Source organism: Mobula birostris, chromosome 4 (genome assembly GCF_030028105.1).
Source record: "Mobula birostris isolate sMobBir1 chromosome 4, sMobBir1.hap1, whole genome shotgun sequence".
Classification (NCBI taxonomy): domain Eukaryota; kingdom Metazoa; phylum Chordata; class Chondrichthyes; order Myliobatiformes; family Myliobatidae; genus Mobula; species Mobula birostris.
The window spans coordinates 145,171,807-145,195,842 of NC_092373.1; the positions used below are offsets into that span (position 1 = coordinate 145,171,807).

Sequence of the window (24,036 nt, forward strand, 5' to 3'; positions counted from 1 at the left end):
AGCCTTCTACACTCATGAAATCAGATACAAGTACTCAACTTGAAATTTATTTTAAGATCCTCATCTGGAAATTGCATGACAAACTTGATGGAAACAGAATTACTAAAATCAGTGCAGGGTGCACGTGCCTTGAAGTCCACTGTTTTCCATCTTGGTTCTACATGTGAATACATTATGGAGCCTGGATGTACATAGCATTTTCAGCAAAATCCAATGAGATTCTGAAATTTTTTAGAGGGTGCGAAAGCTGCACCAGTGAAAATTGTTTCTGTATGTAAAGGGGTCCTCCTAAATAGATCCCAGAACAATACACTTATTGTATATAGTCACAAAGTAGTTTTAATTACCTGGCCCTTGTTAAACTATTCCTTTATCACAGACAATTGCTAGTAACTTAAATATTCATCCATCCAACTGCTACCTGGTAATTTTCAGAAATATGGCCCTCGTCCTGAACTCTGCTATATAGACAATTCAGTATCCTACTCAGTTCCCCTGATTTCTCCTACCACCCCAACTTCAGTAAGACCTGGCTCCCAGTACAGCCATTCTAAAGAAATTAGACCCCTATGAAGTAGGTGAAGGTTTTCTTCATGTACTCAATACTGCTAAGCTTTCCTTTTGAGACTGCCTTGGGTATGACTGAATTGCCTGGCAGCAGATCCATGAACAAAATATCTAACCCTTGAAAATGCCAATCAAATGCTCTTGAGTTCCTTGTACTCCACCTACTGGATAATATTTTGCCTTGTCTATGTAGCCCATCTTCCAGTGAAGAACAGCATACCCTCCATAACCTTTTGTTCCAGTTGCACATGTCTTGCAGATGGATAGGATTAAAAGGTAGGCATATATTCTTAAAAATTTGAAAAAATTAATTGCAAATAATTCTACATCTGATTTCCCCCTCCCTACAAATGAATGTTTATGATATGCATAATGCAACCATATATTGAGCTTCTGATGTCAATCAAGAACAAATTATTATAGAAGAGGAGAAAGCACAAATTGAAGACTGTTCTTTTTTTGAAATGATTGTCATCATGGTCAAATTATTGTAGCAAATAGCGCACGTAAATTCAACTGTGTCTTGCTTTGAGTATTGTGCCTAGATGTTTCTGTCATTAATTTTCAAAAATATAAACGTGCTCTTGACTGAGCAAGGATGAACAATTTTCTTCCCGCCCCCCTCCCCCCCACCCAATATAGCTCCATAGTATTGGCTGGATCTAAGAAGTAAAATGATCTGGGATCATTATGTGACTGCATTGTGCTCTTTGAATTAACATTAGTTTTTACTTTTTGTTCAGTGCTGAATCCAGACAACACCTTTGAGATTTTGATTGACCAAACGGTTGTTAGCAAGGGAAATTTGCTGGAGGACATGACTCCACCTATTAATCCCCCTAAAGAAATAGATGACCCTGATGATAGGAAGCCTGAAGACTGGGACGAAACCCCAAAGATTCCTGATCCTGATGCACAGAAGCCTGAAGACTGGTGAGTACAGTCTTTTGGGCAATTTCTCTAATGTTTTACTTTCATGTTTATTTTGATATTTTTAATCAGGAATTCATGGTATCACATTGTGCATTTTTACCAATTTGCGGTTTGATTTTATATTATATAATTTTGAATACTTCTGCAGTTCAAACTTTAAAATACCAGATCTTCTTTCAGGGATGAAGATGCACCAGCAAAGATACTTGATCCAAATGCTGTTAAGCCAGAGGGATGGCTTCACGATGAAGCAGAGTACATTGCTGATCCCAATGCAGAAAAACCAGAGGACTGGTAATTTTGTTTTAAGCATTTGATTTGGGTTAGTTGCTCTGAAATTTAATGTCCTGTATAAGAAAGTAGCATTCTTCAAGGTTCTTCCACGGTTGACTCATTGTGTGTGTGTGTGTGTCTGCATGCGTGTCCGCATGTCTGTGCGTGTGAGTGAGTGTGTGTGTGAATGTGTCTGTGATTGTGTGTGTCTGTGTGTGCCTCTGAGTGTGTGTCAGTGTGTGTCTGTGTGAGTGTGTGTGTGTCTGTGCTTGTGTGTGTGTCTGTGTGCGAGTGTGTGTGTGTGTGTGCATGAGTGTGTGTGCCTGTGAGTGTATGAGTGTGTGTGCCTGTGAGTGTGTGAGTGGGTGTGTGTGTAAGTGTGGTTGACATGCGTACACTTTTGTACTGTTTGGTTAAAATTACTACTTCATTTGAGCATATTTATGGAAATATGGGTAGAACTGCTTATTTTGTGTGAATATTTATTTAATGTTGACCATGGGAACATCGACTCAGATGAAAAGGCATGAAAATGCCCGACCATGAAAATAGTGATATAAATCTCAAAAATAATATATAGCTAATTAAAAGAAAACAGAAACTGGAGGAAACACACTCAACTGATCCAGCAACATCTGTGAAAAGAGAAACTGATGCTGCTTGTTCTGCTACATGTTTCCTTCAACTGATTTCCTCATTCCTAATGTTGATATAGGGTCTTCTACCCAAAATATTAATTCTGTTTCTCTTTCTATAGTTGTTAGCTGACCTGCTGATCATTTCCAACACTTTGTTTTAATTTCAAAGTTGAAGTGTTTGATTTTCCATGTGTTATATGTACAGATTGCATGGATGAATGCTAGATGTGTTTGAGTACTTGGGGTATTGGGGAAGTGTACAGCAGATGGTATCTGATTATAACGTTTGACATTACTATTTTTGTTCCAACTCTAAAAGTGCATTTATGTAGCAGTGCAACTGTTTGGTTGCCAGCATATATTGTAAGTCCAGGTAGAAATAAGTGGTTTCAAGTAAAATCTTTCAGTGACCCCATCTTTAGGGGTTTAGATGTGTATTTTGCAGGGTAGGATATGCCATTGTCATGATTGCAATGGCAGAAAATTGACATCTGAATATTGCAATTCTAAAATGGTTAAGATGTTTGTGCAGTCCAAGATTTATTTATATATTTACTTATTTTTTCTTTTTGATGTGTATAAGTAAAATATCACAGGGACATAGTTGTTTGTATTTGGTCATACACATCCTTTCCATTTCTAGGGATGAAGAAATGGATGGCGAGTGGGAAGCTCCCCAGATTCCTAATCCAAAGTGTGAAGAGGCACCTGGATGTGGAGTCTGGGAACCACCCATGATCAGCAATCCTAACTACAAAGGGAAATGGAAGCCACCTATGATTGACAATCCCAACTACCAGGTATGAAAAGGAAATTTTCCTGGCATTCAACATTGCAGAATTAACATTTAGCAAGGGAAGTGAAAGTAGAAGATATTCATTTTGCTGTGCTGAATGTTGTGAAGGAAGCAAGGAATTGGGCAGTGTTAAAATGGGGGGGGGGGTCGGTTAAATATTCTTGAATGATTAGATTAAGGTGTTTGGGGTGAGGTAATTGCACCCTACTGTATAGGCCACTGTTCTATTTCGAGGCTGTAACAGTAGCATACTTTGTTATGTGAGAGTTGACTCAGTCTATTTTCGCACTGATATTTGTGTTCTCTGGCAAAAACCTTATTCAGACCACTCCTAAGTTTAATTGGATAATTTGGTCTAAGTGCTGTCACAAACTGTAAGCTATGGGTTAAGTGCTTTATACTTTTTTAAAGCATAGTGGTTTACAGGTTTCATATGCATTTCTATTTTCACAGCCTGTAAGGGAGCGTGCCATGAGTCAGAACACTTTTTAATATCACTTGATATTAGCCAAGTAGTTGAAGAGTCAGCTATTGACTCTGTTGGAGCACACTTGTTTAGCTTTTAGCGCTTTGCTTTTAAGAGTGAATTTTGAATAATGCATCATAATGAAAAATCAGATTAATACAAAAATGGTTGTATACAGTAACTGTATAAAGGTATATCAAGATATATTGACACGAAATAAATCAGATTCTACTAATTCTAGTACTGGAATATCAAGTCAAAGTGTAGGCATTTCTCTCTCTCAGGTCTCTTCATGTAATTTCAATATCGGCTCAAGAAGCTGAGACCTGGTGTACTGAGAAACCAAGACTTAATGTTTGATTAAAACTGTTTTTTTCTTTGAGTATTATGTGTACTTTTTTATATTATCTTAAGCAAATACTGAAACATTGACATTTGTATTTAAAGTTTTTTTCATTGCTGGGGAGTGAATCCTACCTAGGATGTCACCTCATTTACTTGTAGTTCATATGGTGTAACAATATAATAACACTGAGCAGTCATACAGTAGCCTAAACAATTTACGTTTGCTTTAGCGATTTAATTTTTTCCTTTTATTTGGATCTAGAAGCTTAATGGCCTACATTTTTTTAAAAATGCTACCATTTTCCTCCATTCTTAGCTCCCTGTTATCAGTATTAGTTGGGTGAGGAAATGTGAAAACCTGGCATTTAATATCATCGGCAGGATGCTGGGTCTTGACAAGACTCCTGTCAAAGTCCAGCATGTGCCTGCTCATGAACTTTATTGTGTTGCAATATTCGAATTGATGAAGAGGAAGTCCTGGTTGACAGCAGAAATGAAAATCACCCCAGAGGAGGATTTGAAACCACCGTTCATAATTAGATTAGATTAGATTATGAGGACACGCAGTCCTCTTTTATTGTCATTTAGTAATGCATACATTAAGAAATGATACAATGTTCCTCCAGTGTGATATCACAGAAACACAAGACAGACCAAGACTGAAAAACTGACAAAAACCACATAATTATAACATATAGTTACAACAGTGCAAGCAATACCGTAATTTGATAGAAGAACAGAACAGGTAATTCTATATGGATCAAGAAAAGTTTTAGTTAATCCTTCCAGGCCTTGAAATTTCATCACCTACGGTTTTCCAAATCTCCCCTTGCAGTCAAGGTATTACCATTTTGACCATTAACCACATGGGCATCTAAAAATAAGGAAATTAATAACATCCAATGAAAAGAAGTTGCAGGATTATTTGGCCATATACGAGAAAAATGGGTGAACATACATATGATCTGGTAATAGGTCAAAGCTTCTGTATGGGGCATGCAAGTACTGCATGGAAGAAGTATCAAAACTATGTTGAGCAGCTCATTACTGGATTAAAGATGGGTTTAAGTATCATCTCATTTCAGGTATCTAATTTGACCTAGAACACATTACAAGCAAATTAGATCATTATTATTTGCAGAGGTGGCAATTTTTTTCATAACAATAACTTAAAGGAGTACTTTGACCCTAGAAAACTGATTGGATTGCATTATTTAATTTTAAATTTACAGGGATTGTGGACTCCGAGGAAGATAAAAAATCCTAATTATTTTGAGGATTTGCAACCTTACAAGATGACTCCAGTTCTCGCTATTGGTCTCGAACTATGGTCCATGACTTCTGACATTTTATTTGACAACTTTATCATTTGTGCTGAGAGGAAAGTTTCTGACCAGTGGGCAGCTGACGGCTGGGGTCTAAAGAAGATGGTGGCTACAGCAAATGAGGTATCTTGTCTGTATATTATGAAATGGGTTAATAAATTGTGTTATTTATGTCCAATCACTATAACTGTTTTCCTTTACTCTTATTTTTGGTATTTTTAAAAAATTATCTTTGGAGTAGGAATTTGTCTTCATTGTTCCTGTTAAGTGTGTAATTTTGTAGTGACTGCATGATAACGCTGCCAAGATTTTTTTTTAGCATTGTAGACCAAATCCATGGAATTTTTGTGTTGATGTGCAGCAGCCAGAAATAACATTTAGACATGTATGGTCATTGGTCTAAATTACACATTTCTTCTTCAGGATGTATTCATCTCTGCATAGTCTCTGTAACTGCAGCTACCTCCGACAGGATCCCACCACCAAGCACATCTTACGGCTACACCATGACATTTGATCTTGTGCCCATGTATCTAGTGCAAAAACTCTACATTCTCTGCGCATGTTCCAGGTTGCCCTAACCCTCTAATATATGCCACAAATATACCTAGTCACCAGTAGAAATCTGCTGTGCACAACTGACAATACAATACATTAAAGGTGCATTAGCCATAAAGCATTTGGGATGACTTGATCATGTACAAAGTCGGCCGCACTTTAGTGCAGCCAGTAAAGCTGATGTTTCACAGCTCATTAACTTGGATTCAATTCTGACTTCTGCTGGTATCTTGTGGAGCTTTCACAATCTCCCTGTGATTGTGCCCTTTCCCCCAGGTATTCCAGTTTCCTCCCACATCCCAGCTACGTGTGCTTTGTTAGTTTGATGACTCTAAATTGTACCTGTTCGGTAGGTGACTTGGAATGTGGCGAGGGCTGAAAGGAATGTAAAGAAAATAAATTGCATGTAAAATAAATGGAGAATAGGTGTTGCTGAAAGTTGACTGACTTGATGGACAAAATAGTCCATTTTGCAAAAAAAGAAATTAGATATACCTGGATTGGATGACGTACTAATGTTAGCCAGTCTGTGCCCTTGAAGTTCAAAAGTATTCATTCACATTTTAAATCTGACAAAAGCATAATCAATTATTATACCAATTAATATGATATTGTGCAAAACAATGCCAAAATGTATTTTGCATTGATTCCATGAATCTATTGATTTTGTAGATTCTTAGTATCTTAATTACATTTCAAGTTGTTCCGAATTATATGAAATGATTAGTTTTGTTTTATTTTTAGCTTGTTGATTTTTGTGCCTAGGGAAATATTTTTCCCTGAACTAATTACTTTGTTTACGTGGATAGATTGTATTAACTCAAAATAACCAAATGTTAAAAGGTATGCCTTGGGTAGATTTATTGCTGTAATTTTAATTATGCAACTAGAAAGATGCATTTGCATTTTAAGCAGTCTTGTTTTTCCTTATAACAAACCTAATAAGTTGTTATTTCTCATTATTTTTCCTGCCGTTAATTATTCATTTCACTTTTTTCATGAATTTTCCAATGGTAAAACAAGCTATTAATACAACCAAGTCATGCACAGAACTCAATCCTATCACATATTCATGGAGATATTGTTCTGGTGTAATTTATCCACAGTGATTTTAATTATTTCCATTAAAAAAAATTATCTCTCATCGATATCAAAATGAAATGCAAAAACTAACTTCATCTAATTTTCTTTTTTAGCCTGGTGTTTTGGGTCAGTTGACAACTGCTGCAGAGGAGCGTCCATGGCTTTGGATTATTTACTTTCTTACAGCTGTTTTGCCTTTGGGGCTAATTGTGCTGTTCTGCTGGCCAAGCAAGGTAAAGAAATATTCAAAGGCTTTCTCTGTGGCACTTATTTTTTTGCGCAGTAATTGGCTAGGATTCAGGAAGGTCTCATGTTTTACTTATAATGCTATGGGGGAAGTTCTTTTGGTTTGGTTTATCAGCTCTGCACTCATGGATTAATGAGAGAAATAGATGACTGGGTTCAAGATCTTCTCATTGGCTGTCTTTACTGGAAATATGAACATGTGCCTTCTCTTCATAATGTTGTCCACATTCAACCAGGTAAATGCTAAAGCATAATTTCTATGTATAGAACTACAATTTTACAGGAAACAGCCTTGGTCTCAGTCATACAGCATGGAAAGGGGCCATTCAGTGCACCATATCCATGCTTATCAACAGACATCCATCTGTATTATTGCCACCTTCCCGTATTTGGCCCATAGCCTTCCAAGCCTAAAGTGATCAAGTGGTCATCTAGACATTTAAATCAAGTTAATGTTTCTTCTACTTCTACCATATTCTGACAGTGTATTTCTGGTACTTGCGCCCTCTGTGATCATTAATCCAGTCCCTCATTGTTTTCCAATAACTTGTTTATTACTACTTTTAACTTTGCAGATCTATAATTACAAGTATTTTCTTTGCTATATTTCTTGAAAAAAATTAGGACCACATTTGCTGTCAACTGGTATCTCACTTGCTATTGAAGGTTAAAATTTCAGCCAGGGCTGCAGCAATCTCTTTTCTTGCCTCCCGTATCAGCCTGGGATAAATATCATCTATCCTTGGATTTATCCATCTTTAAATGCACTAATGTATAAAGTACTACATTATGGAGAATTGCACCTTCCCGCTCGAGTTTTCCTGCTCGTAAAGTCTGTTTTCCTTGAGAGGGGAGAGAGGTTTTGCTGGAGTTTATTGTAGCTTCAACTGCTGTATATGATTGTATATACAGTAGGTGCTAATGTACTGGAAAACTAATTTCAACTGCATCTTCATCATTGGACAGCTCAGGAGAGAGTTTCCTAGATTTGGATAGCTTTTGACTAAACAATTCTGAACACTTCATTCGTGAAATAATAGACTTCCTGATACAGTTATCAAACTGGACCATAAATAGTTGCAATTTGGATTTTTAGAAACTAGACTCCGCAGCTGAATACAAGAAGACTGATGCTGTACAGCCTGATGTTACAGAACAAGAACAAGAGGATGATGAACAGGAAGAAGAGATGGATGAGAAAATAGAGAGTAATGGTCTAACAGAAGGTAGAAGTTTATTGTTGGGTTTTATATGTTTGCTGACGTAAAATTCTTTAATTTGACATTATGGTGCAAACACCTGGTTATCAGCTTCCGTTTGTGCATTGGCAACAGTACTTATTCACAACCCCGCATTGTGGGCTGAATGGCTTGTTCAATACAATAGGGTCTTTTATGAGATTCCAGGCTGGGTACATGGAGCTTATTAAAATAGAGGGCTGTTGGTAACCCTAGGTAATTTCTAAGGTAAGGACATGTTCGGCACAGCTTTGTGGGCCGAAGGGCCTGTATTGTGCTGCGGGTTTTCTATGTTTCTATGTAACTATTGTTACGTAAACAGCAACAATAAATATCAATTGAGACAGGTTATATAAAAACAACCAAATATTTATTAAACACGGATAAACAATAAAAAACAAACGAAAATCTTAACCGGAAGTTAACCGCTATGCGGCCATTCAACAAACCATCACTCGGCACTGGTTCTTAAAGCGTTAAATGCGAAAACAATTCTTAAAGCAGTAAAGTCAGATATAGTTCTTAAAATGATAAATTCAGAAGTCCTACAGATTTATATGTTCAATTGGGAGAGACTTCTCTGGAGAAAGATTTCTTCATAGACGCGACTTTCCTGTTGCTTCTGTCCAAAGGATTCACAATGCAGGAAATAAACAGTTTAAAACAACTGACCTTAAATGCTAGAGAGCACCTTGCCTGAACTACCTCGCTGTTTTAGCAAGAGTTATCTTCGATGCAAGTCGCTACTCCTTCAATGAAGACTCAATAAGGGCGATCCTTTGTTAAACTGCCAATCGATACTAACGTCTCTTAATCCTTTGGGTCCTGTACTTCGATAAAGTCTTCACTCTCCCATGCTACTGGAAAAAAAAGGTACATCAACAAATCCAGCAAAAATTGCCAATCCAGCATCATTGTACCTTGCAACAGAATGTAACACTCTGTTTTAAAAATGAAACTGCGTCATAAAATAAATATGCAACAGAAACAGAGACACAGACGCACGTTCTAGCTGGAAAACTAAAAACTAACTGCGTCATCTGAGGTCTTCCCTTATATACCGTGGTGCACATGTCATCATGTGACCTCATTGGCGGGGAAATTACATCAGGTGACCTCCAAAAGACTATTACATCATTCTCACAAAAAAAATCACAGATCTCCTTGAGGTATGTAACACCTCCCTCCAAAAAAAATTTTTGGTCTCTTAAAGAACAAAATTTTAACGATTTATACAAAAAAAAACACAAAGGTATAAAATTTACAACATACACAATATATACAGTCTTATCTTTCAGCACTTTACAAACTAATATACAGTAGGAGTGTTACAAATGTTAAAATACCACTCCATAAAAACAAATTTTTGTTGTACATTTAACATCTAGATAGACAATCAGCGATCACATTATCTTTTTACCATTAATATGAGTGATCAAAATATTGTACTCCTGTAACATTAAACTGTATTATTAAATTGGAGTTTAATTTCCTTGACCCTTTTCCTTAACGGTCACAGTGGCATGACCAAATTCACTTTTAGCGAAGTTAATAGTTAAGTTAGCTTTTGAAAGTCTCTCAAATATAATTCTCCGCCGCAGTAATCTGTGCTTTCCACGTAGTATTTCCTGTAACTAAATCATCAATATAGGCAACTGTATCTTTTAATCCCTGAATCACACTATTAATCATCCTCTGAAAAGTACCTGGTGCATCCTTCATCCCAAATGGAAGAACATTATATTCCTATAACCCAGATGGGGTTACAAATGCTGAATGGTGAACTCCAATTAGAATTAGAGTGTCTAATAATATCACTCTCTAACATATACTTGATTTCTTGTTCAGCAAGTTCACATTTTTCCCTGTTCATTCGATACAGATGTTGTTTTATGGGTTTTGCATCTCCAACATCAGCATCATGTGTAGCTACGGTGGTTCTTCTAGGAACGTCTGGAAATAAATCTCTATATTTAAAAATTAACTGTTTCATCTGCTCTCTCTGCTCTGGCTGTAAATGAGCTAATTTTTCATCAATATTTTCTAGAATTTTTGAATTTGGTAACCTGGCTGAAATAATGTTGGGTTTAAAATGAGTTTCAGATGAATCATCCATTAAGTTTTTATCAAGATCAGACTCATTATTGATCACAACAGTCATAGTAGCAGCTTCTCTCTCATAATATGGTTTTATCATATTTATATGACACAGCTGTGTTGTCTTTCTCCGATCTGGGGTTTTTATCACGTAATCTACATCATTTACATCTCATAAGGACCATGAAATTTAGCTTGTAATGGGTTCGTTTGCACTGGGAAAAGAACCAACACCTTATCTCCAGGCTTAAATGACCTCATCCTAGCTTCCTTATCATACCAAGTCTTCATCTTCTCTTGAGCTAATTTTAAATTTTCCTTGGCCAAGCTACAAACTTTATATAATCTTTCTTTAAATTTGAAAACATAATCTAGCAAATTAGTGTGTACCTTTTTATTAAGTGTGTTCCTTCAGCAAAGCTAAAGGTCCTCGAACTCTATGCCCAAACACAAGTTCAAAAGGACTAAAACTTAATGATTCCTGCATTGCCTCTCGTACTGCAAAAGGTAGTAAATGTATACCTTCATCCCAATCCTTTTCATTTTCCACACAATATGTCGTAATCATAGTTTTTAATGTAGAATGGAATCTCTCCAAGGCTCCTTGTCATTCTGGATGATAGGCTGATGAAATAATCTGTTTTGCTCTCAGTTTATAAACTATCTGCTGAAACAATCCAGACATAAAATTACTACCTTGATCCGATTGTATTTCCTTAGGCAACCCAAAATAAGTAAAGAATTTTATAAGAGCCGTTGTCACAGTTTTGGCTATTATATTCCTAAGAGGTACTGCCTCTGGAAACCTAGATGCTGTGCACATAATAGTTAACAAATATTGATGTCCAGTTTTAGTCTTTGGCAAAGGACCTACACAGTCTACAATGATTTTTGAGAACGGCACACCAAATACTGGAATTGGTTGCAGTGGGGCCACTGGAGTAACCTGATTAGGCTTACCCACAATTTGACACACATGACACGTTCTACAAAATGTCACCACATCTTGTCTTAAACTAGGCCAATAAAAATGTTTAGAAACTTTGTTCATAGTTTTCTTTACACCTAAATGACCACCCAAAGGAATACTATGAGCCATAGTTAAAATCTCATTTCGATAAATCTTAGGAACTACTACCTGATGATTAACCTCCCATTCCTCACTAGCAAGAATTGTAGGCGATCTCCACTTTCTCATTAATACTCTCTTTTCAAAATAATATCCCACTGGTAATTTTTTAATTTCACTATCTGGAAGAGCTTGTTCTTTTTATTTATATATATATATATATATATATATATATATATATTTAGCTATCTCAGGATCTCTACCTTGCTCTGCTATCATCTCCTTCCAAGATAAAGACAAATCTTCCTGGTCAGACTTACCACCAAAATCCTGATCAAATAATGTAGGTAAGAAAGTTTATGATACACCCTCAAAGTTTGAATCTTGATTTGAACTGTCATGGGTAATAACTAACTGCATCATCTTCTGAGGTCTTTCCTTATATACCCGTGGTGCACATGTCACATCAGCGGGAAAATTACATCAGGTGACCTCCAAAAGACCATTACATCATTCTCACAAAAAAAAAGCACAGATCTCCTTGAGGTATGTAACACTATACATAAATACAAACAAGCTAAGAAAGTTAAACTACAAGGAAATAACAATTATACAGTCTAATCCAATACACCCCACTGTCTTCTTTGAGCAAGGCGGTTCTTAATCCAAACTTGCAATTAACCATGGATCCCATCCATCTCTATCTGCTGAATCAACCTACCATGAGGGACCTCATCAACTGCTTTAATGTAGATAATGTCACTGCCTTGCCCACATCAAGCTCCTTTGTCACCTCCCCAAAAGAATTCAGTCAAGTTTGTAAGCCATGACCTGCCCATGCTAACTGTCCCTAAGCAAGCCATGGCTTTCCAGATGTGTATAAATCCTATCCCTCACTATCCCCTCTAGTAGCGTCTCTATCACTGACATGACTTGTTCAAAATCCTTTCTTGAATGAACTGCCACTCCCTTTTGGTTAAAATTAGATGTACTACATTTATTGATTTATCACATGTATGTCAAAGCATACGGTGAAATGAGTCAATTTAGTTAATAATGCCAGCCACACACGGGTGCAAGCCCGCCACACGCACATGACCCAACACCAGGACAAGAACATATTTATAGTTTTGTTCATTTTTCCATTGCCCTTTTGCTTGTCTAAACTCTGCAGCCTGGATTTAAAGCCAACCAAGTTTTCGTCAATGAACCTTTTGCTTACTGGTCTTCATTGTTGAGCAATCACTGTCCTCTTTCTATCGAAATCAGCCTTCATCCAATTTGGGACCTATAACTTGAGGCCCTTGTCCTTTTTCAAAGCTTCCTTGAAACTTGCAGAATCAGGGTCACTGTTCCATCAGCTGACATTTCCATCACCTGCCTGGTTTCATTCCTTAAGATGAAGTCAATGTGGCCCCTTTTCTGGTAAGAATATCTACGGTATATATTGTCGCAAAAAAATCTGTTTTGTGTGCACATAGCAAATTGTGCACAATCTCAAAAATTCTTTCCATTAAGCCAATCCCAGTCAATACTGGGGAAGTTTTTAAAAATACAGCTATAACCTTATTGTTTTATAGTTTTCTTCCATTTGTTTGCCTGTCTATTCTTCTCATTCCCACTGACTATTGGGAAGCCTATAGTATGATCCCAGCAAAGCAAACTGCATCTTTTTCACCAGGTTCTCATCTTTATTGCAAAGTTGGACAATTCTTCAGGATATCTTTAATTACTACTGTGACAGTTTCTTTAAAAGCGGTACAAACCCTGCCCCTGCCCTCCTCTTGCATCCTCTGTCACATCAGAAGATTTTATATTTTGGAACATTAAGCTGCCTGTCCTACCTTCATTCAAACCAAATTTTCTTCGATTCTTATACCACATTTAAACATTGGTCTGTTTTGTTGTAGTCACAGGTCATTATGTTCTGCATTTGTTTTTGAAGTTTGGATCCAATGAAACCCAAGAGTGAATTTATAATTACATGATCCTTTCATTATGATTCTTCAATGCAGGGAAATAGTTTGCAACATCTGCCTTTTTTCAAATCCTTGAAATATTAAGTCAATCCAAGAAATTACTGAACTGACTCCTGTACTTGAAATATATAGAAATCAAGTTTAGGCACCCTGTCTTAATTCATTTTTCTTAACCCTAATTTTAGTAAATTTGCATTACATACCTCCCAAGGCTAAAATAGCCACATTAACACATGAGATTCTGCAGTCACTGAAAATCCTGCATAACACACAAAATTCTGGATGAGCTTAGAAGGCCAGGCAGCATCAAAAGAGAGAGAAAAAAAGTTTGTCCAAAATGTGTTAAAGTAGCCACCTTAAAATATCATGTTCATACTAATTACAGTTCACCAAATTGAGTCTAAATAGGCACAATTCCCCCTCTTTTTATTCCATCTGCTCGCCATTACTCAACAGCATACTTGTCACCACCCTCCATCAAGAAGTTTGAAATATAAATTAGTAAATTTGCTTTCTGTACCAAGATATTGGCTTTCAAAGTACCTGTCCATTTTTTTTTGTTGTACTGAAGCTGAAGATGAGAAAGCAAGTGGAGATGATGAAAACATTGGAGAAGGGAGCCAAGAAGATGAGGAAGATGAAGAGGGCATAAAATCAAAATCTGCCTCTGAGGATGAGGTTAGTATTTTGTTCAATGGTATGTCATCTTTTGAGAAATGTATATTTTACGTCTGAGCATTAATTTGTGTTCAGCTTTTCAGTGCAATGTATTTTGGACACAACTACCAGCCATTATTAAAGCTCTGAAACAATTAAAATGAAAGGGAAAAGTAAAATGATCAGAAATGGTTCTGTAGGTACAATTGCAAGAAAAAGTTTGCAAATCCTTTCCAATCACCTGGTTTTCTGCATTAATTGCTCATAAAGTGTGGTCTGAACTTCATCTAAGTCACAATAATAGACAAACACTAACTGCCTAAACTAATAACACAAACAGTTGTACTTTTCAGGTCTTTACTGAACACATTGTTTAATCATTCACACTCTAGACTGGAAAATGTATGTGAATCCTTTATTTAATAACTCATTTAGCAGTGATAATTGAGAAAATTATGACACAATGCCACTTAATTGGGGGACAGGAGACTGTTGCCAAACAGTTTCTAACTAGTGTCAGGCGGGTCCCTTGCATAGCCGTTAGATGCTACACAGTGCTTAGAGTGAGCAGTTTTTAAATATCATCAGTTGTGTGTGTTTGTTTGAAAAGCAGTGATTTTTGTCACTGATAGTTGGTGAAAAATAAACAATAAGACAATTCTGAACTGTTTTGCACGCTGTGATTTCAAGCATTCAGGCTTGGAGATGCCAAAAATGACAGAGTGAAAATGGAATGATTTCCCTCCTTCAATAAGTTAGGAACTACAAAGAATTTGAAGATATTGACAATCATCTTGAACTTTACAATGAATATGAAGATTTGGAAGATGCAATTGCTTAAAGCATTGTATGAAGGCAGTCCATTATCTGCACTCTGTGTGCACTGATTTTGTTCATTTACAGTCAATCAAAAGAACACGGCAGCATTGACTGGATGAATTCCTCCAATAACTATTAGGAACCATTATACGGTTTTATGGTACTGTAGTAGTATTGGTAATGTTCTAATTTGTTCTCTATTTCATTTAAATACATAATTTATTACTTAGTTAAATGATAATTCATTTTTTTAACTATTTCCATGAAACATCAGCTAATTGGAGCAGCTGCTTAATTGGGGGGATTGTATATGGGGTGGAGGGCAATCTGAATTGCAGGCACAGATTGTTTAGAAGATGTAAGATGGTAACTAGAAGACTAGTTAATGAAGGCAGAGAAAATAGTTGAAGGAGGAGGTTGCATGTTTGTAATTCAAGAATTATGCTATCCCAAGTGCTGTGGAGACTTTAAATTAATTTTGTTTTTCTTTATTCCGCCTCTAAATTCTCCCCTATATACTTGCCTCAACATCAATAATTTTTGGCTTTAATGATTAAAACTTAAGTAGGCATATGGAAGAAAGAAAAATGGAGGGCTATGTGGAAGGGTCGGGTTAGATTGGTCTTGGAGTAGGTTATAGGGTTGCCACAACATTGTGGGCCAAAGTGTGCTGTACTATTCTATGTTTGACTTCTACCTTGACCATAGAACTTAGTATAGTTGGTTCCATTTGTCACTAGTTTTGCAACCAGGTCTCTGTAATAGCTAACATCTTGTACCTTCTAAATTGATTTTGTAAGTGAAATTCATATTTTTCAGCCCTACTTCTACTCTTTGTGTTTGTACAAAAAGTTTGGAAAATATTCTTATCTGCTTTAAAGTTTATTTATTTATCTCCCTAGCTTAATCTTCATTTTACATCCCTTTTGATTATTAACCTCCTTTATTTCATTTTGTTTTAAAATGAACTATTAATAACTTCATTTTCAAATTTGTTTTCCACCCTGCGCCCCCCCCCCCCCAACTTGATGGTTTTAAAGTCCTTGTGACCATCCGATTTGTACATGCACTGGGATGTTTCAGGATGGTTCATGTGGTTACTTGTGGCCAGTTCCTGTCTAGAACCCAAGCAAATGTTCTGTGAAATGAAACCCCTTTTTTACCATAACATCTTAGTTGTGCTTTTTCACTACCCTGCCCCAAATTTGCCTATGTCATTGTAGGTATTGTTATGTAATTTGCTTCCAACAATTGGTACTTTCCAAACAGCCCTTTTTACCTTCTTTTTCCTGATTGGCCTCAACATGGACAAAGAAGTTTGAATTATCCTTTTCACTCCAATAGTATTTCAACCCAAATGTATCACTTGAATCATCTTTAATTTGGACTCTTGATCCAGTCCGTGCACAAATTCTTATTGGATTGTCCCAGAGCTAACACATTGCCCTTCTGTCCATCTCCCTGTTCTATTTTGCATTTTCTCCAAGGTGCTAATGGTTTTCTAGCTTATCATCTTCTCATGATGTGTTCCTATCCCTCCGTAAGTGCATTGTACTCATTCAAAAGAATCCTTGCTTTCCTTGTCACTTGGGTTTCATTTGCTCTGTACAGTAAGTCATACCTCTCTCAATAAGATCTCAAATTTCTGAGGCGCTACTGTAGTTAAGATCAAATTATCTGAATGTTCCTCTCTTCCCTTGTGTCTGACTGCTTCCAGCTTGCAATCTGGCTGAGCCAAAGAGATCTAATCTTGTAATTTCTACTGCAGACAGATTTAATGGGATGTCTATTTCCACAATGCTCTCCAGTTCAGATTCAATCTACCTTGCTTGCTATGGGTTATCAATTTTTGTTAAGTTTATTTGAAGCTTTTAATCAAATTCTATTTTAAAATACTAAGCATTTGTATTTCAGATTTACACAAACTACAAGTGTTGAAGATTAATAACAATAATTTTCCATTAGTACTAGATTTGCATTCTGACCAAATTCTTCACATTTTAAAAACATACCTAAAAGCATCAGCAGCGAGGGCTTGCACGGTTTGGCTCACCACACAGGTTGTCCTTGGGTAACAAGCCAATGAATTTATGTTCCCTGTTCACCATAAAGACCACCTCTGGGTTATAAACTGGTTCAACTTGGTACAATTACTAAAAGTGGAGAGATGAAACTAATAAGAATGTATGTACAGTATATATGTACATTGGACCTTTGAATTTAATAACATGAGAACTTTTGTGGGCCTCCATGAGTTGGGTGTTTGTAACCCAAGGACAGCCTTTACAGAAAATCAGAAAAGGACATGATTTGGTTGTCTGTAGTGGATAGTTTGGTGGAGTTCAACTTGGATTGTTAAGTAACTTTGTTTTGTTTAAGTTGTAAGGTATACTAAATATTGAATTAAATATCAGTCTCTTATCTGGTCACCCAACACCTGATGACAAATTCTCATTCTAAACAGATTTTTAAATTGTTATGAATTGGGATGTACCCATGAGAGAGATCTTAAATGACAAATAGCCCAAAAGTGAACAGGGTTCTGTGTACAATAGTGGTATAATTTGAACTCCACTTGGATTGAAGAGACCAGATCTAGAAACATTTAGTTTGAAAGTGCATTCACGAAGAGAGAAGAACATACTTTAGATATCTTCAGCTGGTTACTGCTATAAGTTAATTTTCTGATGCCTAATTCTATGCCCTATTATCTTTCTACATTGAAAAGATAGGATACATATGCATATAAGGTGGAAAACAGTGTTGTAATTTAACTTTAGAAGACTTGACCAGAATCAATTGTGCACTATTAAGTCAACGGTACATTGACAAAAGGAAGTAAGTGGTGCTAAAGGAGGGTACTTCGTTTGGTAGCGACATCTGAACTTCTGTAATTGACGTTGCTTTCTTTTTCCTTAGATGAAAGAAGCAGATGAAGCTACTGGCTCAGGAGACTGTACCACAAAACTGAGCCGTAAGAAAAAACTGAGAAAAGAATAAGTGCTTTAATACTCTTGGAATGGAGGCATTCTCATTTTCCAGGTGGGCATTACCACCCACTGTACTTCCTAAAAGCATGCAGATTTACTTGGCGTGATGGCTGGCTGATAAATCAGCCTATTAGAAGTACCTGTCTAATCCTAGCCTCCATACTATTATCTTCCCTGCTTCATTTACAAACCTCTTAGTCTTCCTGGAAGAAACAAAAATACTATGAGTATGTTATTGATTTTTAATTTTAAAAGTATCAGAATGTGGCCTCACCAAATGACTAGTTATGAGAGCATATTCTGGAATTGCAAAGAAAGTTGTAGCAAGTATTTGGTAACTCTTGTGAAAGAAGTGTTTAACCAGGGTAAAATTGCAAATATTATAAAATGAAAGGCAGTTATAGTTAAATGGTAACATTTGTAATAAAAGGGAAGAAGCATTGACATTTTATGTCAGGTATTTGATGTTATTCATTTCATGTTTTCACCCTGTTAAGGGGAGGATAAATTAGTATGAACATACAGTAATTCCAATGTACATACTGTATATGAATTCGATTGATGCAGCTCTCGGCACAACTTTTAGTGTCAGTGTTTTCTTCCCTTTATGGGTCTCCTATTGGATTGTATTGTTGTAGCAAAACAAAAGATGCACTGAATTTCTTTGTACATATGAATTGTTCAGGAACACAGAAGGGTGTCGTGCTTTATTTCTCAATGCACCCACCCCCTTCACCATTGCCCTGACATACACACTTCTATGTGGTACAAATAGTTGTGTTACATTTTGTCTTTACCACTAACTTAAAGCATCTCATGATCTGCACTTGTATTATCAATTTAGCTGTGAGAAATTCTTTTCCTAGTTTTTGTTTTGGTGTGTGCATGCGTATTTTGGTAAATAATTTGTATTACAGTGCAGTGACATTCCTAAACCATCTTCTGACTTTGTTTTCTGAATACAGAGATGAATGATTTAATAAACCAAATGGCTGCAGTTCAGGAGATGAATGGTGTGGCGTGTACTAAATTTTCTGGAGTTTTATAGTTTTAATGTTACTCTGGGTTAGCATAATCCTTGTTTACACTGATGTTTGCAAATGTATAATTGCTCTTTGAAATAAATATTTAATATAAGGGCCATGTTTGTGCTGACTACATATTAAATCTCCCTCTGTGTAACTGACTTGGATTTTTAAAACTGGCATTGTTGAATAACACAAATCCACACACCTGAAATTCATCTAGCAAATACTTATTTTGGTGCACCCATTCCTTAATGTCCTGTTAGATCCTCTTCCTTTTTAACACCAGCATTTGATTTCCTTGGATTTTCCCTAGTAGATGTTTCCTCACTGAAGACATTTTTGCATTACAATAAAATGTAATCATTTACAAGTAGAACATGTTTGGTAAAGCAGCAATGAGTTGGAGGTGAATGCCCTTTATTAGAAATTATTTCAGATAAGCCAACATACCAGTATCCTAGTGGGTATCATCAGGACTGTGCAAATGCTCCATTCATTTATATACTAGGTATCCCAAAAGCTATTTTAATTCTCTTTTTTAACTATCTCATGATTTTTTAACTACCTTATGCCTTATTATTTACCAGATTTTATTTTTCATTGTTGACTCATGTTTTTCTCCCTGGAAGTTTTTTTTCCCAAAATTGACTGTATGTACTGGAATTATAAACAGGCAATTCACTAACTGCTTGTCATCACACTATCTGTTTTAACTTTTAGGCATCTGATTTATTTTTGAAGTTTACTCCATTATGTGCATTTTCTTTGTAATCTTGGTTTATGTTTTAAGAGGAAGAACAGTGTCAGTAGCTATGAGCTCCATTTTTGCATGATATTTCTGTTGACATAATGTATCTGGAATGGACCCTGATGTTTTACTGTATGGTTGGGACCCACTGTGACAAACCAGAGTGAGTGTGGAGATCTGCAAATGAATATAGATAGATTATGAGGACACGCAGTCTTCTTTTATTGTCATTTAGTAATGCATGCATTAAGAAATGATACATTTTTCCAGAATGATATCACAGAACCGACTTTAAAAACTGACAAAAACCACATAACTATAACATATAGTTACAACAGTGCAAAGGAATACCTTAATTTGATAAGAACAGACCATGAGCACGGTAAAAGTCTCAAAGTCTCTCGAAAGTCCCATCATCTCACGCAGATGGTAAACCTCCAGCGCCACAAACTTGCTGATGCAGCATCTTGGTAGCATCCGACCATAGTCCGACTCTGAGTCCGTCCGAAAACTCCGAGCCTCCAACGGGCTCTCCGACACCGAGCACCATCTCTGCCGAGCGCTTCGACCCCGGCAACAGGCAATAGGCAAAGTTGAGGATTTGGGGCCTTCCCCTCCGGAGATTCTCGATTGCACAGTAACAGCGGCAGCGAAGCGGGCATTTCAGAAGTTACTCCAGGTGTTTCTCCGCGCTTCTCACGGCTGTCTCCATCAAATCCAGATTGTGCACAGCTCCCTAGTTAACACATATCGATATCAATTCGGAACGGCCGCGCGCACTGCGTCACGCCATCTTCTCCCTCCTTTTTTTTTGGTCAAGGCATGAGTTCATTGTATTTTAATTCTTTGACTTTTAGGGATAACTTGTAAGTCTTGTATTTCCCCCAGTTATCTTAAGTATTGATGATGTTTTCACCTTGTATTACTTGCAGTCCATGAGAAAATCTTAATAAACCAGAAATTGGAAAAGGGAGTTAGTGACACTGAATGGGGCAAAGACTAGATATACAGTACATTGGGAAGGAAAAAATTTGTGATGTCAGCCTATTTAAAATTTTGCTGGCTTGTCGAGGAACTTACAAACACAATGGTAGCCATTTGGGCCTTTCTGCCTGTTCCACTGTTCAGTACAATCAGGGCTGCTTTTTTTTTTACCCCTGCCACTTTCCTGCACTAATTCCATTGGAATAATTTTGAATGAGTAAATGGCATCTCCTTTGACTGTTCCATTCCCATTCCATGGTACTAATGCTTCTGCTGTTCCTTCTTGCCAGTCCAGTTATCAAAGGCACTACAAGGTAAATTGGAAATAAGTTAAAGAAAAACGGTGCATCATGGGAAGAAGTCACTACTGTAGAATTTTCCTTTAACTTCTGCTCATTTCTATAATATTTATCTCTTGCAGTAGCACATAATTTCAGGCTGATGTGAGTAAACACTTGGATATATTTAGCTGAAGAGATTTTCGAGGCATTAGTAATGATCCTTCAAGAATTATTTGATACTGGAATAGTTCCAGAGGACTGGAAAATTGCAAATATCACTCCAGTCTTCAAGAAAGGAGGAAGGCAGAAGAAAGGAAATTATAGGCCAGTTAGTTTGACCTCAGTAGTTGGGAAGATATTGCAGTCCCTTATTAAGGATGTGGTTTTGGGGTACTTGGAGGCACATGATAAAATAGGCCAAAGTAGGCATGGTTTCCTTAAGGGGAAAATCTTGCCTGACAAATCTGTTAGAATTCTTTGAGGAAATAACAAGCAGGGTAGACAAAGGAAAATTGATGGATTTTGTGTACTTGGATTTTCAGAAGGCCTTTGACAAGATGCCACACATGAAAGTGCTTAAGCAATGAGGCCATGGTATCACAGGAAAGATACTAGCAAAGATAGAAGATTGATTGGCAGGAGGCGAAAGATGGGAATAAAGGGAGACTTTTCTGATTGACTGCCGGTGACTACTTGTGTTCCATAGGGGTCGGTGTTGGGACCACTTCGTTTTTACATTGTATGTCAATGATTTGGATGGCGGAATTGATCGCTGTGTGACCAAGTTTGCAGACAATATAAAGATGGGTTGAGATGCAGGTAGTGTTTGAGGAAGCAGGGAGGCTACAGAAGGATTTAGATTAGGAGAATGGGCAAAGAAGTGTTGGGAAGTTGTATGGTCATGCACTTTGGTAGAAGGAATAAAATCATAGACTGTTTTCTAAAATGAAGCCAAGGTGCAAAAAGACTTTGGAGTCCTCATGCAGGATTCCCTAAAGGTTAATTTGCAGATTTGAGTTGGTGGTGAGGAAGACAAATGCAATGTAAGCATTCATTTTGAGAGGACTAGAATGTAAAAGCAAGGATGTAATGCAGAGGCTTTATAACACATTGGTGAGGCCTCACTTGGAATATTGTGAGCAGTTTTGGGCACTTTATTTAAGAAAGGATGTGCTGCCATTGGAGAGGGTTCAGAGGAGGTTCACAAGAACGTTTCCGGGAATGAAAGGCTTATCGTGGCTGTGGGCCTTTACTTGCTGGCATTTAGAGGAATGGGGGAAGGGGGACCTCATTGAAGCCTATGGGATGTTGAAAGGCCTAGATAGAGTGGATGTGGAGAGGATGTTCCTTATGGTGAAGGAGTCTAGCAGCAGAGGCACAGTCTCAAAGCAGGGGGACATATGTTTAAAATGGAGATGAGGAATTTCTTTAGCTGGAGGGTGGTGAATCTGTGGAATTCATTACCACGGGTGACTGTGGAGGCAGGTCATTTGGGTGTATTTTAAGGTAAAAGTTGATAGTTCCTTAATTACGATGTGAAAGGTTACAGGGAGAAGGCAAGAGAATGGGCTTGAGAGAAGCGGATTAGCCATGATGAAATGTTTGGGCAGACTTGATGGGCTGAATGGCCTAATTCTGCTCCTATGTCTTATTATCTTAATTTTCAGTGGTCAATACTCCTGCCTGAACTAACGTAACACATTTGTTAGCTCCTCACAGATATAATGCAATCTCTAATGTTTGATATTGGCACCATTGCATAGAATTTCATAAGTGGACTGACAGTCATCTTTAAGGAATATGTCAAATATATGCCAGAGTATTGATTTATAAATTCATAATTTATAAATGGATGGCTCTTTTGTCAGAAATCAGAATTTTTTAGAAGTCTTGCACACATCAAAATGCACTGTATACACTTCTAGAGTGAAGCTAATTAGGGTATTATGTTAAGTGAAAATGTATAACTTCAGAAGTAAGCCTGATTGATCCTTTGTTAATGAGAATTTCTCTTTCATAGAGATTTGTTTTTGTTATAGATTTTTTAGTTCCTAAGGGTTTTTTTTTAAGCTAGCATCATTAAAAAATCTTAGTCTGTGGAGACTAACAAAGTTTAAATCTTTTTTTGGAAGTACAGCACTTCTAGCAACACTGAATTAAGTGTGGTGTTCACAATGAGAAAATCTTACAAATGCACACTTTGTTATTTGATTGTGGTTTTTTTTGCTGCTATTACCTGTTATTAAATTGAAATTAAAAAAAGATGAGGAAAGTACTTGTATCCCAGCCAAGGGGAAAGTAATGAAAATCAGTTTGACTGACCAGTCAGGACAGCATTATTAATAAAAAGAATAAATAAAGCATTTTAATTTCCTATTTCACAATGTGATTCAATTACACATTATATGGATATGTTAGGAGAATATTGGCTTGCTGTAATGAAACATTGCATGGCAAAGCTTGGCATCATTTAATTATTTAATAAGTATTATTCTTGGGTTTTTTTTAATGCCTGGTGTGTGCTCTCTGCCTGGAAATGGACCTTAACCCAGATGCCCATAGTCTGGTACATTGTTGATTAGGAAAATGACCTCCCAGAGTACCTCTTCTGACTTCAAAAAATGTAGAATTCTCAAAGATAATAACCTTCCTATTCTGCTTCCTGTAATTTCTTGGAGGAAATTCTGTTTCTTATGCCACCTTTTGTCCTTCTGGTTTGTTTTACAACTGTAGATTAAGCCCTCCACGACACCCATAGGGTCACAGAAACAGACCCTTGCAGCCCACCTTGTCCATGCAGACTTTACCTCAAGATGTAAACTTGCTATCTACCTTCTCCTTTTGCCCTGCTATCAGGTGGGAAGTGAAGTCATCTTGGGTTCCATGCCACCAGGTTCAGGAGCAGTTGTTGTCCTA

The 24,036-nt window shown here is 36.9% G+C and overlaps 1 protein-coding gene across 2 annotated transcripts in view; it reads left to right on the forward strand.

Moving 5' to 3' along the window:
- Nucleotides 1-19,216, forward strand: part of LOC140196647 (calnexin-like) — a 53,574-nt gene extending 34,358 nt beyond the window's left edge. Inside the window, exons 8-15 of one of the 2 annotated variants that reach the window (XM_072256195.1) lie at nucleotides 1,311-1,500; nucleotides 1,681-1,794; nucleotides 3,055-3,211; nucleotides 5,251-5,466; nucleotides 7,098-7,217; nucleotides 8,327-8,456; nucleotides 14,185-14,291; nucleotides 18,009-19,216. In XM_072256195.1, coding sequence (XP_072112296.1) covers nucleotides 1,311-1,500; nucleotides 1,681-1,794; nucleotides 3,055-3,211; nucleotides 5,251-5,466; nucleotides 7,098-7,217; nucleotides 8,327-8,456; nucleotides 14,185-14,291; nucleotides 18,009-18,089 — 1,115 coding nt within the window. In that variant the 3' untranslated portion in view covers nucleotides 18,090-19,216. The remainder of the gene's footprint in view (nucleotides 1-1,310; nucleotides 1,501-1,680; nucleotides 1,795-3,054; nucleotides 3,212-5,250; nucleotides 5,467-7,097; nucleotides 7,218-8,326; nucleotides 8,457-14,184; nucleotides 14,292-18,008) is intronic. The other variant, XM_072256196.1, reaches the window with a different exon arrangement.
- Nucleotides 19,217-24,036: the final 4,820 nt, after the last annotated feature.